This window comes from Pinus tabuliformis, chromosome 6 (assembly GCF_031772625.1).
Source record: "Pinus tabuliformis cultivar Carrire ecotype Pingquan chromosome 6, CPIR1, whole genome shotgun sequence".
In the NCBI taxonomy this organism is placed as follows: Eukaryota; Viridiplantae; Streptophyta; class Pinopsida; order Pinales; family Pinaceae; genus Pinus; species Pinus tabuliformis.
Genome location: NC_142292.1, coordinates 874,345,551 through 874,362,257, shown reverse-complemented (window position 1 = coordinate 874,362,257; position 16,707 = coordinate 874,345,551). Strand labels below are relative to the sequence as shown.

At 33.1% G+C, this 16,707-nt stretch overlaps 1 protein-coding gene across 3 annotated transcripts in view; it reads right to left on the bottom strand.

Moving 5' to 3' along the window:
* LOC149261662 (MADS-box protein CMB1-like) overlaps positions 1-16,241 on the bottom strand; it is a 340,779-nt gene extending 324,538 nt beyond the window's left edge. Inside the window, exon 1 of one of the 3 annotated variants that reach the window (XM_089382164.1) lies at positions 15,635-16,241. In XM_089382164.1, the coding sequence (XP_089238290.1) occupies positions 15,635-15,816 (182 nt within the window). In that variant the 5' untranslated portion in view covers positions 15,817-16,241. The remainder of the gene's footprint in view (positions 1-15,634) is intronic. The other 2 variants (XM_089382167.1, XM_089382159.1) reach the window with 2 other exon arrangements.
* Positions 16,242-16,707: the final 466 nt, after the last annotated feature.

The following is a 16,707-nucleotide window of genomic DNA, read 5'->3' as shown; positions in this document are numbered from 1 at the left end:
ATTCCGCCTGTGCTTCATCCATGATTTGGTCATTTTCCTCTAACAAAAAGCAAGAAAAATCCTTCATTGTACCATATACAGGAGTACTATTTGACCAATCAACCCTTGTAACTGTATTCACAAATCTAGATTCTCTATACAATTGATGTTCGTCCCCACCGAACATAAGGATGGTAACATATGTCTAATATAGTTTGATTGACCCTCCAATTTTCAATCCCCATGAACTAAACAAAAGCATATAGAACTTTCCAGGGATGTTAGCAACTACAATGCCATTATCAAACCTTTTACTACGGTTTGAGCTAAATTGAACACTAAGTCTTTCTTCATCCACATGCATTTTACCATCTTGGAATCAAAGGAGTACAAATGTTTGTATGCTTTTTTTATTTGCAGTCCCACCTATTCCATTACAGATATTGGCATCAGGTTATGTTACACTCTTGATTGAAGCATATAGTTATGTAATGGGAGATCATAAATGACCAAGGTAACATAAAAAGGGATAGTGGAAGAGTCTTGCTCCTCATCATGAGTTCAAAATACAACCAAGTGTATTTCCTCTTGAAGTTTTAGGCTATATCTTGTTGAGGGGCTACAATAGGTGAACACATGAATTGGGATACTTGAGATTTACAATTAGGTTGTTTCAGCCAATCATTCAAACCTGATGAGAAATAGTATCTAAGGAATCCTTCTTTCTTGTTGGGATTGGGTCAAGAGGTTTCTTTCCTTTCCCTATTCACTTCGGGGGATCTGAGTGGGGAGGTTCTTCATTTTGATCTTGCATTCTAAACCTCTTCTTAGAAGACCTCACGTCAAATTTTTTGTGTAATTGGGCCTATGTGAAGTTAGAAAACTGTCTAGAATAGTTTTCAATCTCATGATCATCTAGTGGCATCCAAATCATCCCCTTCCTCCTTCGATGCTTTTATTTCATGTTCCTCATTAGAAAGAGAAGAGAACTAGTTTTCTTGAACCTCTATGGTTTCTTCAACATGTTCCTCTAGATCATCTTGCAATTACAAAGGTGATTGAAATGATTTTGTTGTTCCTTTCTCTCCCTTTGAAAGAGCTGCAAGGGTGGTCTTCTGTATCAAGGGTTGAAATTTTATTTTGGAGATGGTTGACTTTGTTGAGAAGGGTTTTTTCTTTCCAACTCCACTTTTACAACCTTGTTAGAAAAAATTCTTATCAACTTATTCATATCCTCAAGATTTTATACTTGTGTTTCATTCCCATGGCTCGAAGAGATGGCTTCCTCTTTTCCCCTCCTCTTATCACCATACTCATTTTTCCCTTTCCATTTCTCAGTGGAGGTGAAACTTGCTTCAACTTATAAAGCATCTATTTTAATTTTGTCCATGGAAAATTACTTTCTTTCTCTACGAGTGAACCCAAATTCAAATTCAAAATCCCCAACAAAAAACACTTTGGAAGCAACCTGTGGAGGTTTTGTTTCATCTCGAAGACTATTGTATAATTTTTTTAAACCTTTTTATGAATTCTTAAACATCTTCATTATGATTTTTCATCATTGCATTGAATTCAGTGACGATGTACCCATGGTCTCTTTTCTCTCCCCACTTTTGCGCAAAATAATCCTCCATCTCCTCCCACGTAGTGATTGAAGCATTTGTGGGGGTTTTGAACCATTTTCTGGCCTCCACATATAAGGAATGGACAAAGAGGATTAACACCACATCCAGGTGATCTACATTCATATTTTCTCCAAATGCACAGAAGGTTTGTACATGTCTTTGAGATAAGATCTCCATTGAATCTTAGCAAGCGTTTAAGATAATATTGTGGCATACCATTTAGGGGTTCTAGTAAGTCTAGGGGAAAATATTTGTTTAGGAGAAAACTAGGGACATCCATGCTTTGCAAGGGAGGTGGTAGGAGGTTTCTAAGATGGCCTTGCTGAGGAGTTGTATGAGTTGTAGATAACTAAAGTTGAACTGGAAAACTATTGATGCTTCCTTTTGGACTATTTATGGGAATATCATTGGCTTGTTTAGGTTCTGGGAAGCTATGAAATGTGAAGGGAGGTGAGCTAACAAAAGCTTCTTCGATTTTGATTCTTGAGGAAAATCAGCCAAAAAGTGCAGAATCTTCCTCAAGATATTCCAAAACTTTGGAGGAAAATTTAGAGTAATTTATCATAGCATTTTGAGATCTAGAAGATGATACTTTTGGAAAAGAGGTCACATGAACTCAAGTGATAGGATTTGTTTCTTTCCAGAATCTCCTATATATTATCTTTTCAGGGTCAAACATAGGATGAGTTCTCTATTGTGAAGCATCAAAGAGACTGTGTGGCCTTTTGAAAGCTTGGATGCTCAAATTGAGATTCAAACGGTGGAGTTGCCAAGGGAAAATATCTTCAACCCACACCCCTTTCTTCTCACCTTACCAAGGGGTATAAAAATGTCATACCGAGGGAAAATATTATGATTTGTACCCAACAATGACACCAAAAGATGTTGTAGATCCTAGAGACAACCCCTAGGTGGAGAAGATGTTAGTGCCAAGGATATCTTAGTCTCTCTTGAAGATGAATCATTGTTGCTTAAGAGATAAATGAAAAATGGTTTTAAATCTGATTCAATTACCTTTCACAGAGGTGGATTCAATCATAAACATAAACAATATAGATCTTCCCAAGAATAAATGTTCAAGTCTCATGGCCTACACATAGTAAATGCAGCTCAATTTTTCGTTGCAATAAATATTCGAAGAGAGAAAGTAAGGATGAAATTCAGAACAGAGGGGTGGACAAACCTAGAATCTTGAGTAATAAATCCCACTAGAGATATGGAAGAGTAAGGAAATGAAATACATAAATTATGGAGCATTTTTAAAGGTTTCTAGCTCAATACTTCATGGGTACATTCTACAATAGTATAACATAGTAAATCTGCAATCTCACACGCACTGTCTGCTACAATATAAAATAAGAAAATCCATGATCTATGAATGAATCCAACAATGACAACTTACTCAAATTATGAGGAACATAAACACATATGGAATGATATACAGAGGAAGTACACATACTACACATTACTATGTTTGGAATCACTATATCTTCTTGATTAATCTTGAAAAATGGAGTCCATATAATAGGTTCAACACAGTTGAAATTTGTATAACAATTACCACCTCGTCAACAAGTAGTTCAACCAAAAGTTGGAACCTATTTCTTTGCAAAAAGAACTCAGAATCTCTAAACAGATAGAATTCAGACCCCTAAAAATAGAATTTTGGAACCTTTCTAATGAGTTTCTTCACTATTTTTATAGGGAGTACCCAAGAAAAAAAAATCACAAAATATCTCTTAACGTTGTTGTTGTTTAATTAACATCATTTTCTAATAATGTAGATATCCTAATGATTACAAAATATATCTGATTATATTGTTGAAAATGAAAGAATTTACAAAATAACAAAACATGAATAGCATGACGTGTCATGACGGACACAACAAAATATATCCATGGTCATTCCTATGATTTCCTTAGGCATATTTAGGCTACATTTTCTAGATCAGTGGTGGAATGATGATCTGGCCATACTTTTGTTACTATATTTGACCACGATTTTTGGTCAGTTCGCCAGTCACTTTATCCCTTTAACAACTTGAAAATTCCCCTCTTAGAGATGGTTATGATCATGTGTACTAGAATTGAAGGTGCCCCATGACATGCTGTCGACCCATCCATCCCTTTATTTCCTGTGTGGTATGTTAACCAAGCCCAGTATAAGTCTTAACACTTCCATGGTGTAGTTTCAGAGCTGAGGCACATCGTAACTTTAATGAAAATGTTGTTAATAAAATCCAAAGTTCTGATGCCTTGAAACCTCCTATGATTAGCTCCTTATTGTTCATATGCCATAGAGCCACCACCTATGAGCATAAGTGTAGTGCTTGGGGGGCCACAGTATTGGACCCTTCATCCATCATAACTCTCTTAGACCCCATCTTATTTTACCTCCTTGGGACCACAACTTCGGACCATCGATATAACACTTAAGCACTATGGTAGAAGAGCATTCCTATGCCTTAAATTTATTTAGAAAATTTTGACGAATTCCCAGAGTTTCGATGACTTCACACCATTTTGAGTTTGTCCCCCTTACCATTTCTCCCCTGCAGGACCCATTGTTGTGACTGTAGGCTCAATGCCTGGGTGCTAAGGCCTTCATCAAGAGCCCATCTACCTATGGTGTTCATGCTTTTCCCTTCGTTCTTTGAATGCTAGTGACCAAGTGCCTCCCCCCGTCAGGGCTCCTCTCACATAACTTATTTGAATTGGAAATTAAAGCAAAGTTACGATGTCTCCCTCTTTCTGATGGGCTCCATAGCACTTGGGTGCTCAACCTTGATCCACATACTTCATTCTTTGGGCCCTTGAAACGAAATGGAAATAACACATGGGAAACCCCTCTCATGGGGATCTTTTAAAAAATACAATTTCAAAGGGGTCCCAAGAATTTTGACCTTCGATATTCAACATAACACCTGGGTGCTCCACCTTTTCTATGCCTTTGGTGCTCTAAGTCCTCATGAGAAAGTATGAACAACATCAGAGCCCCTCCATCGAATCATAATTTTTATAAAACAATTTAAACATCAGGTTACAAAATATATTTCCTTCAAACTATAGACCTTTGAGTTGTCGCCACGGTGAGGCCATCATCTCCACGTGGCACCACCTGAGTGGTGACATGTGTCATCCATATTTTCCCCATTAGGCCCCCAAAAATGTCGAAACTGACTACCGCATGTCCAATCTATGATCACGTCATACTGACGTAATAAACCTTATCTGCTTCTCAAGGTCAACCACCAGCTGCCATGTGTCTTCCTCAGAGGAGAGAGAAAAAGTCCCTCGGGTCTTCAGATTTTCAATGATTTCCTTTGTATTTCCTTTTCTTGGCAAACTCAACGATGTTTAAAGAATTTAAATTTCTAAGGATTTAGGAAAATATGATATTGTGATACCATTATGCTCTGAACCCATCGCCTTCCTCTATCGGGTGCCAATATGATATTGCTTCGAGATCTGACCTCCCAACATTTGAGTTCTCCGATATTCTACTTCCGATATCATGTCTTGATAATCCTCTCCCGAATTTCGGCTCTCCTTTAGATTTCAGACTTAGGCCCTTCCTTTCTTGATTTCCAAGACTGCAATCATATTTTGTTGTAGCAAGGATAAAAATAGGACCATTTGACATAATGACAAGAGAGTATGACAGGTGAAAATACAGACTAAAGACACTCAGAGGTTGTGAGTTATGCATCTGGTTATCTCCCGAGGAATTGCAGGTGCCTAATTTTGGTATAATTTTTGTTTTGAACTAGAGTTTACTTTATGAGGTTTCTGGAATTGGGATTATGGCCTATTGGGTTGGAATTTAGAGGAATGTAGGGGGCCTAGAGAATCACTATGTGCCTTTTTTCCCCCCTTCTCCCAGTCATTTCTCTCTAGTTTTTAGTGTTAAGGATGGAGTGGGAATTCAATCTCATGGGTTCTTCACAATAGAGGATGGGTCGGTACTTCTCATTAGAGAGGTCGAGCTCATAAAAATGTGGTAGGTTGGTTTTTCTATACAATGTTTGGCCATGTAGTAAGGGGATGTGGATTTGGCATTCCTTGGAAATTGATAAGTGATGGAAAGGGTCCAAAAGATGGTGTAGACATCTGTTTGGTGGTGTAGCGCTTTGAAGGTCCATCTAGTCAAAGGGTATAGGTGTGTGGTACGTCTAGGTGGACTCAATGTCTCATGAGAAGGGGCCCTACTCTAGACGATTTGCATAGACTCTACCTTGTGGATAGTGAAGGTTCCATGATTCACCAACAATGGATGGCTTTGCATGGCGCAAGCCTATGACATCAAGAGGTTGGTTACTATATCAGGAAGATGGAAAATGTAGAGGATATTTACCAATGTCATGGAAAATCACCAAGGAACATTGATCTACATGTACCCTTTGATGTTCGTAAAGCTCAAATTCATCAGCTGACAAACATGGTGGAACAATTGGATTGAGATAGACATGAGGACCACAACAAGATCATTTCTTTCATGAATAATATCCAACATAATCAATGGCACGTGATGGATAGGTTGGCTTCTCTATGGCAACGACAAAAGAGGCTTCATGAAAGGGTTGAAAATATTGAAGGAATGATGGCACATATGGAGGTCCATATCCATGAAGCCTTCCATTGGCCAAGTGGAAACATGATGCTTGTTAGTTATGTTAATTGGTTGTATTTTAATCCCTGGTCTGATTTTGTCTCAGTCGAAAATCGGTCCTTGGTTGCTTAGCTTTGTTATTTTTTATTTGTATCTTTCTGTTAGTATCAATTGGGCAATAAATTTGGTAGGAATGAGGCTAGATTTGTTTTGTTCAAAATCTCATAATGATGTAAACTTTCCGTGAATTAATAGAATATGTTAGCCTACGGAAAAAAATACACAAGACCTCCATCTAATGCACCTCTCATTTTATTTCTCTACAATTTCTTTGGATTCTCTAAATTTTTCAAAGGATTTTGATTTTTTATTAATAAAATATACCTAGATCATTCAACTAATATTATCATTAAATGTTAGGAAGTAAAAATTACCTCCTATTGACTATGTTTGCATCATACCATAAAGATGTGTGTACTAGTTCAATTAGGGTGTTGGCTCTCTAAGAAGTAATTGGCTGTAAATTATCTCAATGGTGTTCATCTAGTATAAAGCTCTCATATCATATATCTTAAATATTTATCGCGAGGTGAAATACGAACACATATTTGATATGTAAAACTTTAATATTATCAAAGGCTAAATTACCATTTCTAGGATTCCATAACAGGAAATCACTCGAGCTTAAAACATGTTATTCTTATTCTTATGAGTGATTAAGTTTCTTCATCAGTAACAAAATCATTCTATTTTTTGTCATTTGTATGTTTACAATGACTCTCCTACTGGGTGGTTATTCTAAAATGGTACATGTGGGACCTTTAAATATGGAATCATACCCATTTTTTCTTATATTCCCTACATTCTTCATATTTTGTTTGAGACTAGTTACATAATAGACATTTGATATGTACTTCTTTTCATCTTTCTTGGGAAAAGTAGACAATGTTAGTTTTCCTTAAACATTTACTAGATAATCATTCCTTATTTTTACCTTAGTTCTAAATGAATTATCTAAACTCGAGGAGATTATTTTTTTACCCATCATGTGATTTTTGTATGGACTATCAAGCACCTATAAATCATCATTGTTTTGTTCCTTAGTAAATTGACATGAAAGGAACATGAATTTAGATCTATCTTCAAAAGGTTTTGTCACATTGGCTTTATTTTTCTTTAAATTTGTTTCTTTTATACTATAACAACTTTCATAATGTATTGATTTTTTTATTTTTTAATCCTCCATATTTTATTGTGATATTATATGTCTCTTCTTCTTCAATTTTGAGGGAGATTGTATAGGTTTCCTCACCATTATGATTTTGGCCTATCTCCTACTTGAAAGTGCCCTCTTCCTATACTTATATTTCCTTAACCAAATTCTCTGTTAATAAAGGCTTGAGATTGAAATATTGTTTCTAGCAATGACCAACAATGACCCCACAAGTTGTTTTACAAACACTTATGATAAATATTAAAACTCATCTATGTTTACTACAACCATATCAAACATTTGGAAGAATCTATCTTTTTTCAAAAACCTTTTGTTTTAAAATTTCTTCTTTATGTGATAGAAGCCTATTGACAAAATTCTTAACCCGTGCCATAAAATGGTCTATAAGGTCTCACCTTGAGCTCTTGTAATTTGACACTTTCTACTTTCCCAATAGCGTTATAGGTTGTCTTAGGAGTATCCACACATGCTTCACATCCCAATCATACATGGCATGATTAGTTGCTACAAGCTTAAGATAAATTGAATATGCTACCTCTTGTTGAATTATCTATTATGCCTTTAAATATTTCTTTTAGTTTTCAAGAACAACTTGTCTATGTGCATTTTACATAGCCTGTAAGATTTCCTAATATTATTTTCTAAATCCACTTGCTAGTATATCCCAAATATCTCACAATGAAGGAAATTATTCATTTAATTTATCGGACGTCATAATTATTAGCTAGAAAAATTGGCCTTATGATTGAAGTTAAAAACTACTAGAAGTTATTGCCTCCCTTTATGAATTTCACCTTTGAATTGTTATCAACCTTATAAATTTTCATTCCTTTTCCATCTTTTTCTAGTTCACTTAATGTACAAATCATTTAGTGTTTAAATGCACTTCTTTATTTTTTTTTGTCAATCCCCAAAATTTTAAAACTTCACTAAACTTTCCTTTCCTTTTCTTTAATTTTTTTTTTGTCTTTATAATAAAATAAATAAATAATTAAATCAACTTCTTCTTTCCTTATTTAATCTATAATTCTTTTTGTTTATCTAATTTTTCCTATATCTGGTTCTTTTACAATAAAAAAAATCCTTTCTTTTAATAATATAAGAATTTTAATAGTAAGATACCTTTAATACATTCCTACAAGCTATTTATTGATGCTTTTCCATTATTTATAAACACGTGTATAATTTAATTGTAGGTTAAAAACGATATTCTTACCTAAGTTTAATATGTACTTTTACTTTATTCATGCATGTGAAGGATTTACCAATAATGTTGACATTTTAGTGAGGCACAATCCCTTTTTCCAAACTGGTCAAATTTGATTGGGTGGCTAACCTTTCAGGTTATTGCCTCCCCTAGGATTCGAGGTAGCTTATTTTCAGCAAGCTTATATGAGACCTTACTTTCACTCCAACCCTCGAACCTATCGAATCAGTTGCTCCGACAGACCTATTATCAACATTTGCAGCAATATCTAACGATATATAATATATATTCATATAGTATGTATTTATAAACCATTATTGTTTAATTGTCCTTCAAAAGCACATGATAAAGCCTAAATGAACGCATTTTTATTTGTTTTATGCTTGGGATTTTTTTTAACATATTTCTAGGTTTAATTTCTCTGAGCTCGGTAAGGATTTTTTGTAATCATAATTTTTAACGGTAAACTCTCTATAATATAATATAAGTGTTTCAAATAATTATCAATTTTCAAAATACTAAATTTATATTTACAATTAAAAGAATCCATTTTAAATAACAAAAAATAAGATTAAAAACATTTGATTCAAACTTACAAAATCTAAAATTTAACATTTTTACATAACTTCATTCTAATATGGTTATGGTTATGTTGATAATTCATAACTTTGCTTACGCAAGAATTTCATAGTCATAACAAAATTCATAGCTTTTTTTCTTTACTGGGCATACATTAGAATCGAGTCTTCGTTCATAACCAAATCGCATTGGATTTAAACTCTTCGCTATTGAACTAATTACGCTTCGGAAAATGTAACATACATATAGGATGTAGGGTATTGGTAATGTGCTTTAAAAGTGTTCCATTCAAATGGATACTTTAAGTTCGTAAAACCCATCTTCGCTATGAAAACCATTCTTAGGTTGCACGGATAGTGGCAGCAATTTATACTTGATAGTTACCGATTCGCCATCTTCGCTACATGATTGGTTACGGATGGATTTAGTGTCACCATGCATAAGATTACTTCATAATTCGTCCAAATATTAAATGAAATGCACAAAAATGCTTAAGCTGACGTGATCCACAAAATGTTACCCATCAATCCTGTGTATACATAGCACTCATTAGGTTATTCGGTTGGATATCCCGTTCTAGTCTCAGAGAGGGTCTTGTTAAAAGTAAATGCTTACACTGAATGAGGGAAAAGTAAGGAATTGGACACAAATTAAGTGATAACGAACACGAACCAGGTGTGTAACAATGTCTTACTTTCACGTACTTCTATTGTTACACATCTTAAAATTAATGTAAGCGCGTGAACCGTGTGGCTGATTAACGGGAGTAAAAACTTCAAACTCGGATTAATGACAGCAGCAAGTTTCAAGCCCTACCATGGGAGAATGGAAACTCTGTCTTTGCCTACAACTAACTATCGTTGGCTAGAGCTTTGAGAAATATACCTAATCATCATCCAATATATTATAATGGAAAACCAAACTACCAACCCTCCATTAGGGTTTCGTTTGGATGCAATTACGGGTGACTCTGGATAATGAAGCGACACCCAGCCTTGAACACTGAAAATTTGAAAGAAGGATTAAGATAATAAGGTGCATTGTAAATTACGGATACTTGTTTGCCACATCATAAATGGCATTCCACAACAAAAATTGTGCAGTCCATCCCGCAAAAGTTGCGATCCTGAGTGCGTTTCTTATTGAGTTGAAAAAACGTGCAACCAAGCGTTATGAACTATTCACTACAATATCTTCTCTTTTCTATGTTTTGAAAGGGATCCTTATTTGATTAAATAACGTTAACTTCTTTTGTGGAAACTTACACATTTTAGACTAAATAACTTCGAATAGACTTATTTGTATGTTCTATAGGACAGATTTGAAGTGAAAGATTACATAAGTGAGGGAGATATTTATATTTTTTATATATAATTTTTTGATTATAGAGGAATCAGCAATTGGAATAGCATCACAACTCATTGATTCTGACCACTACCACTATAACCCCTGAGACACTGCGCCCGCTCCTCTTCACAGCTTGGGGCTTAGTCCAGGGGATTTGAACTTGTGACCTTCAGTAGGGAGCCTGCCTTTCTAAGGAACTTCACCGCATTGTGATTACCAACTCGCGTACCTATGGGCTATTATATATATATATATATATATATATGTTTTTAGTAAAGATTTATTCTTTATTTTCCAGATAACATAATTTGTTTTTTTTTTTAATTCATAATTTGTTTTTTTTTATGATTTGAAGAATTTTAGAAAATGTGTTTAAGTTGCTTGATATTTTATTGGAGATTTGAGAACGACATTTTAAATATATTTCAAACACAATCAAATATATTTTTGTTATTTTTTGACAAATTTTGGAGATATTTGAGGTATGTATATTTATTTTGAACATGGATATAGATTATTAGATAATATGATTAACTTGACCATGTACCTTTTGTTATTATATTAAATTTATATATTTGGTAAAAGTTAGAACTTTAAACATGGGGTTTGTAGGGTTTAGATTTGTGTTTGTCTTGATTTAACTAATTTTGTTTTAGTAAGAGTGTCACACTAAGAAAAATCTTGTGTAAAAAAAACAGGAAATTTGGCATTTCAAACGGTTGATTCTCATGGATGTTATTCTTGTTTCTATTTATTGATTCATATAAGTTGTTACATATTTTACATTGGATTCTACGAGTCATTCAAGTCTAGTTCTTCCACCATACCAATCTCAAGTTTTATGAAAACATTGACATAATAGTGACTCACTTTGAGTATCATCGTATGCATTAATAATCCATATTCAATAACTTTTTTAATTGAAAATGTGAAATTAATCCCTATATCTAATTATAAAAATAAAAACCTACCCAAAAGAGAAGCCATTTTATGTTTTAACATAATGATCACTAACAAGAAATTATGAAGAAGAAAAGTCAATATAAAGATAGTATTTTGTCTCATACTTCTTTTATCGATCTTATTCCAAATTCAAAATAGTTACACTTAATTTTACTATGATTAAGCTACATTTTATTCATGTATAGGGATGGGAATGTGATTAGATCATGTTTTAAATTTCCTAACCATTTTCAAAATAGTATAATATGTTAATTTTACAAGAAATTGGAAATATTTATGGTAAATTCTAAATTTTAACTTTTTTAATAAGTATTGTTATTGTTGTTAATAAAAGCATTATCTAGAGCTCTTTCTTTTCCTAGTTATTTAAAGTGTTTGATCAATCTCATAAGCCTCGACGCTTACACTCATTTTTAATCTATTCTCTCGAGTTTGATTTATTATGTAATATCAATGCTGACTTGATCTCTTACAATTTAGGTATGTTAGAACAAGACATACGTCCACAATTATATAAATTTACTCCCTTAAATGAAATGAAAGTCATAACCATTATTCACTCTCCTAATGTAATGTTTGACTTTCAATGTTCTAATACTCAAGGTTAACAGGTTACATAATCATTTTGATATCAACTCTCTTATATTTATTATAAATAATTTTGAGATCTAATTCAATAAAATAAATTAAACGAAAGAAAATTAATATTAAATAACATCTCTTATTTATATAATCACTAACATAAATTTATCTCAAATCTAAAACATGAAGAAGAATCAGTTTTTTAAAATATAGAATTTTTATCATTCTATATATATATATATTTCTTTTTGGTATTTCATAAGTTTAAGCTAAAGATAGATGTAGTTCATTTAATAGTTTTAGATGATTTTGATAAAGAAGAAAAACTAATTAACATATGTGCATGAAACTTAGATTATTTGGATCTAGGAAATGAGTACACATTTATGTATGTTCCATTTAGGAAGATTCAAAAGCTGCAAATTGGAATAATTCTTATTTTGTTTTGTGATTTAAGGAAAAACTTCTTAATTTACGTTTAAATTGAACTTTACTGAGATTTGTATTCTTACACTCAATAATTAAGTCTCTTAACACTTTTATCATCTAGTTTTTAGAATTTTTTTTTTTAAATCAATTAAATATATTAAAATAAATTTGTAAAAATAAAAAAATAAAAGTATGAAAATATAAAATTATAAAAAAATCAATTAATATATCTGAATATTAGTAAAGGGTTGCCTAAGCATTACCTATTAGTTTTTGATGGCTTAGACACCTCTTAGTTGGATCTACTCAAGCCATGGGTTTCTCGTGCTAGGACTAACATTTTGTAATAAATAATATATTGTTATATTGGTTTTTTTTAAGATCCTTAGAGTTAAATTAATTATGTTGCTCCTTTAACTGATTCCTAACTAATTTAAACCTCCCCAAATATAATTCTTTAATTATCTAATAATCAAATTTAACATATTAATAATTTGTTTTCTTATCAAGAATTGTTATGAAAAATCAATATCTAATTATATTTGTTTATTTATAATTAAATTCCAAAATTACTTATGTTTTATTAATTCTCTAAAATGTTTGGATGGAAGTTTGATTTAATTATTAAATACTAAAATTCATTTGAAAATACAGAGGAAATATTAAAAAATTGTAAATATAAATATAAATATGGTTATATAAATTTTTCTTAATTAGTTTATTAACCATCCATTCATTTAATACTATTAATCATTCAATACTATTTACACAGTTTTTCATATGATATTATTAAATATAAATAAATATTTTCATGTAAAAAAACATTGAAAAAAATTATAGTTTACGTCTTTATTTGTATTTAAGTATGATATTTTAAAATTTTATTAAATATTATTTATAAAATTTGTATTAGATAATTTCTACTTAAATATGATATTTTCAATGGTATTAAATATCATTTATAAAATTTATATTAGTTAATTTGTATTTAAATATGATATTTTAAAGTGCATTAAATATTGTTTATAAATTTTATATTAGTTAATTTGTATAGAGTTTATATATTTTAAATTCAAATATTATGAAAGTATAAGAATAAAAGTTAAATGTAAAAATTAAAAAAACAGCCGCAAAACACGAAAATTCAATTAAGATACTATGTTTTGTTTAATATTCTCTCTATCCTAGCGTTATTATTTTTGTTCAATACACCCTGATCCTACTCAATGCTACAAACACCGTCACCTTACTCATTGTTACACCATAATGAATGTTACAAATGTTTAAAGCAATGCCCCCCTACTCCCCCAGTTCATCCGCCACTTGCCTTAAGAGAAATGCCATTTCGATACCACATATGACTCGACACATGCCAATGACGCGCTTAATAGAGAGAACATTGCATCTCATACACTTTTTAGTATTTTTACCCAACCAAATACTGCCCCGCCCTAACAATAATGAATTACAATGTCCAAGAGTTCGATAAATTATTCTTTCATTTAATATATGGAATAATCAAACAGAACTCGACATAGATCTATTAAAAACCTGTACCTGTCATTAATAATTTGTGAAGTAATTTATTGTTTGCCCATTCGCTATGATCCTATGTTCTTCATAGGTTCTGGTCAAAGAAAACGTGTTCCATAGTTAATAGAGTCGTTGTTAGTAAACTGAAAGAAAAGGACGCAAGGAACGCTAACCTAAGCAAAAAAAATTCTTGGAATGTTGAGCAGCGTGCCTGATATGAAACCCGAAACAAACCGCACAGAAATAGATATCTTATAGTCCCAGAGCTGCAAGATAGAACTAATGAATAACTAGCTAAGTTACTGTCTTTCGAACTCTATCTGAACGATGTAACTCCTGGAAGGGGTCATCCGGTGGGTAATGTTCCGACCATGTTCACTGTTCAGAGTTTCATCCAGGAGAATCAGCAATATGATCAGATCGCCTGCCCACCTATTTTCACTTCATCCTTTTTATCCACAAACGGTATTCGAAAGGTAAATGCTTATACCGTATGACCAAAATGTAGGGAATTGGGCACAGATTGACGGACGATGAACAGGAAGAGCCATTTTCATACATTTTCCTCACACCTAGTTCTACTGCTAAATCCCTTACTCCGCTGTTGCGAGCGGGCAAGCCGGTCTGTCGATGTAATGACAGTAAAAACTCTCAAACCCTATCATCAGCCTTTCCTTACAGCTGACTGTTATGAGTATGTAATGGGGTCACATATTAATGGATTATAATCAATAACAGATCACAAATTTTCGTTATGGATATGTTCACACTAATCATTTTCTTACCATTGCCTAATTTTTCTTTTTCCCGCGTTGTCCTAAAAGTTGCTTTATTTACACTGTAGAAGTTGTGACCTTGAGACATCAATGATTATTGTAAATGCAGTTATTTTTTAATGATTTGTTTGACAGTTTACATTCACTTTTTCTGGTTGTGGGTATGTATGGGAAAATGACCAATGAGCATTAAGACACTAGTTTTATAAACTACGCTCGTTTTTTGGGCTGCAGGTATTAATCGCAGAATGACCAATAGATTTTATAACAGTAACGTAACCCATTATTTTAAAAATTTGACGGGAAATATAATCCTATGTAAATACCCTATTCATTAGGGTTTGATCTAGAATGTCATTAGGGTTTCTTCGGGAATGTGAAACTATATCAGAAACCAAGCTCAACCAGCGTATCGTTGAAAATTATGTGAATATAAAGATTATAAATTATTGATTTTATGTTTTGTGTTTACATATAGAGATAAAATCAGCATAAAACCATCTTAATCTTGGACTTATGAAACAATTAAAACAAATTAAAAAAAACTATATAGAAACCTCTGACTGTGAGCCATGAGGAAAGACGAAAGACATACAATATGTCGAATTTGCACTTGTTGGTATGATAGATCCCAATATGTGATAATATTCTGCATTTGCTGATTAACTTACCTATACGGATATCCTAATTTGTATTTTTTAATTAAAACCATCCAGTTACTCTTATGTGTAGGAGATCGGGAGAACAGGGCGAAGGTTGTTAGGCAGGTACCTGGAACTGGCGAACTCGTAGAGTTTGCCTCTGTTGGAGAAGACGATCAAGGCTACTTCCGCGTCGCACAGGATTGACAGTTCCGACGCCTTCTTTTTCAGTCCGTTTCGCCTTTTTGAAAAAGTCACTTGACGATTTATTTTGTTTTCGATCTTCCTCAGCTGGACTCGACCTCGCCCCATCTCGAACAGGCCCTTGCAACTAGAAGTACTTTCTCCTTCTCTTTCTGAACCTCGCTTGCCCTTACCCTCTCAAACAACACACGATAAGGTCTGTCGGAGTTGACCCTGTTCAAGCCGAGGCAATGGCGTAGATGACTTTGTAGATTTCGATCGTACTCACAGGGTACTCTGCGAAGCATACCAATGTGCTTAGTTTCTGTTGAGCTGTTGCTTATGAGTTTTTTCAAGAGAAACTCGCTTACGAGCGACAAAGTTTGGATTTGTTTAATTTTTGCTTACAAATCCGTGCGCATGTTAGTGGTTGGGGGGAGCGTTAGAAAACTGCCCGTCAAATAGATGATCGCCATGTCAATTAGAAGTTGCATATCTTTTTCTTGCACTCCACCGTGAACAAGATCCGAAGCTCCATAATTCATGTTGCATTGTCGGTTCTCGTAAAACCCTACTGATATGGTCTTTTTTATTATTATTTGGAACCTATTTTATTGTTATTTGGACCTTTATTGCTAATGTTGTGGTGATGCTCAATCATGTCAACACAATTTACTTTTGTTTAATGACGGAGAGGTCTGGGGGCCGAAGTTGCGGGCAGCACAAGAATCTGTACCGCTAAGATAATGCTTGAGACATTGTTTAATGCGTTCTTTAATTCAAAAAACTCCCAGGGTGTACGATCGTATTGGGCAAGTGGGGAAGACATGCAATGCTTATTATAATTTCTCATTACTAAGTATACCTTGTGTCTCATATACATGGGTGATGTTTTATATTAATGTAATAGTTAATAAGCTTCCTCTTTAGTTTGAAAAATATTTAAATTCTAAACCATTATTTATTAGACATCTTTAAGGACAGCATCTTTGAGCACCTAGCAATCATGGGTTTGATTAT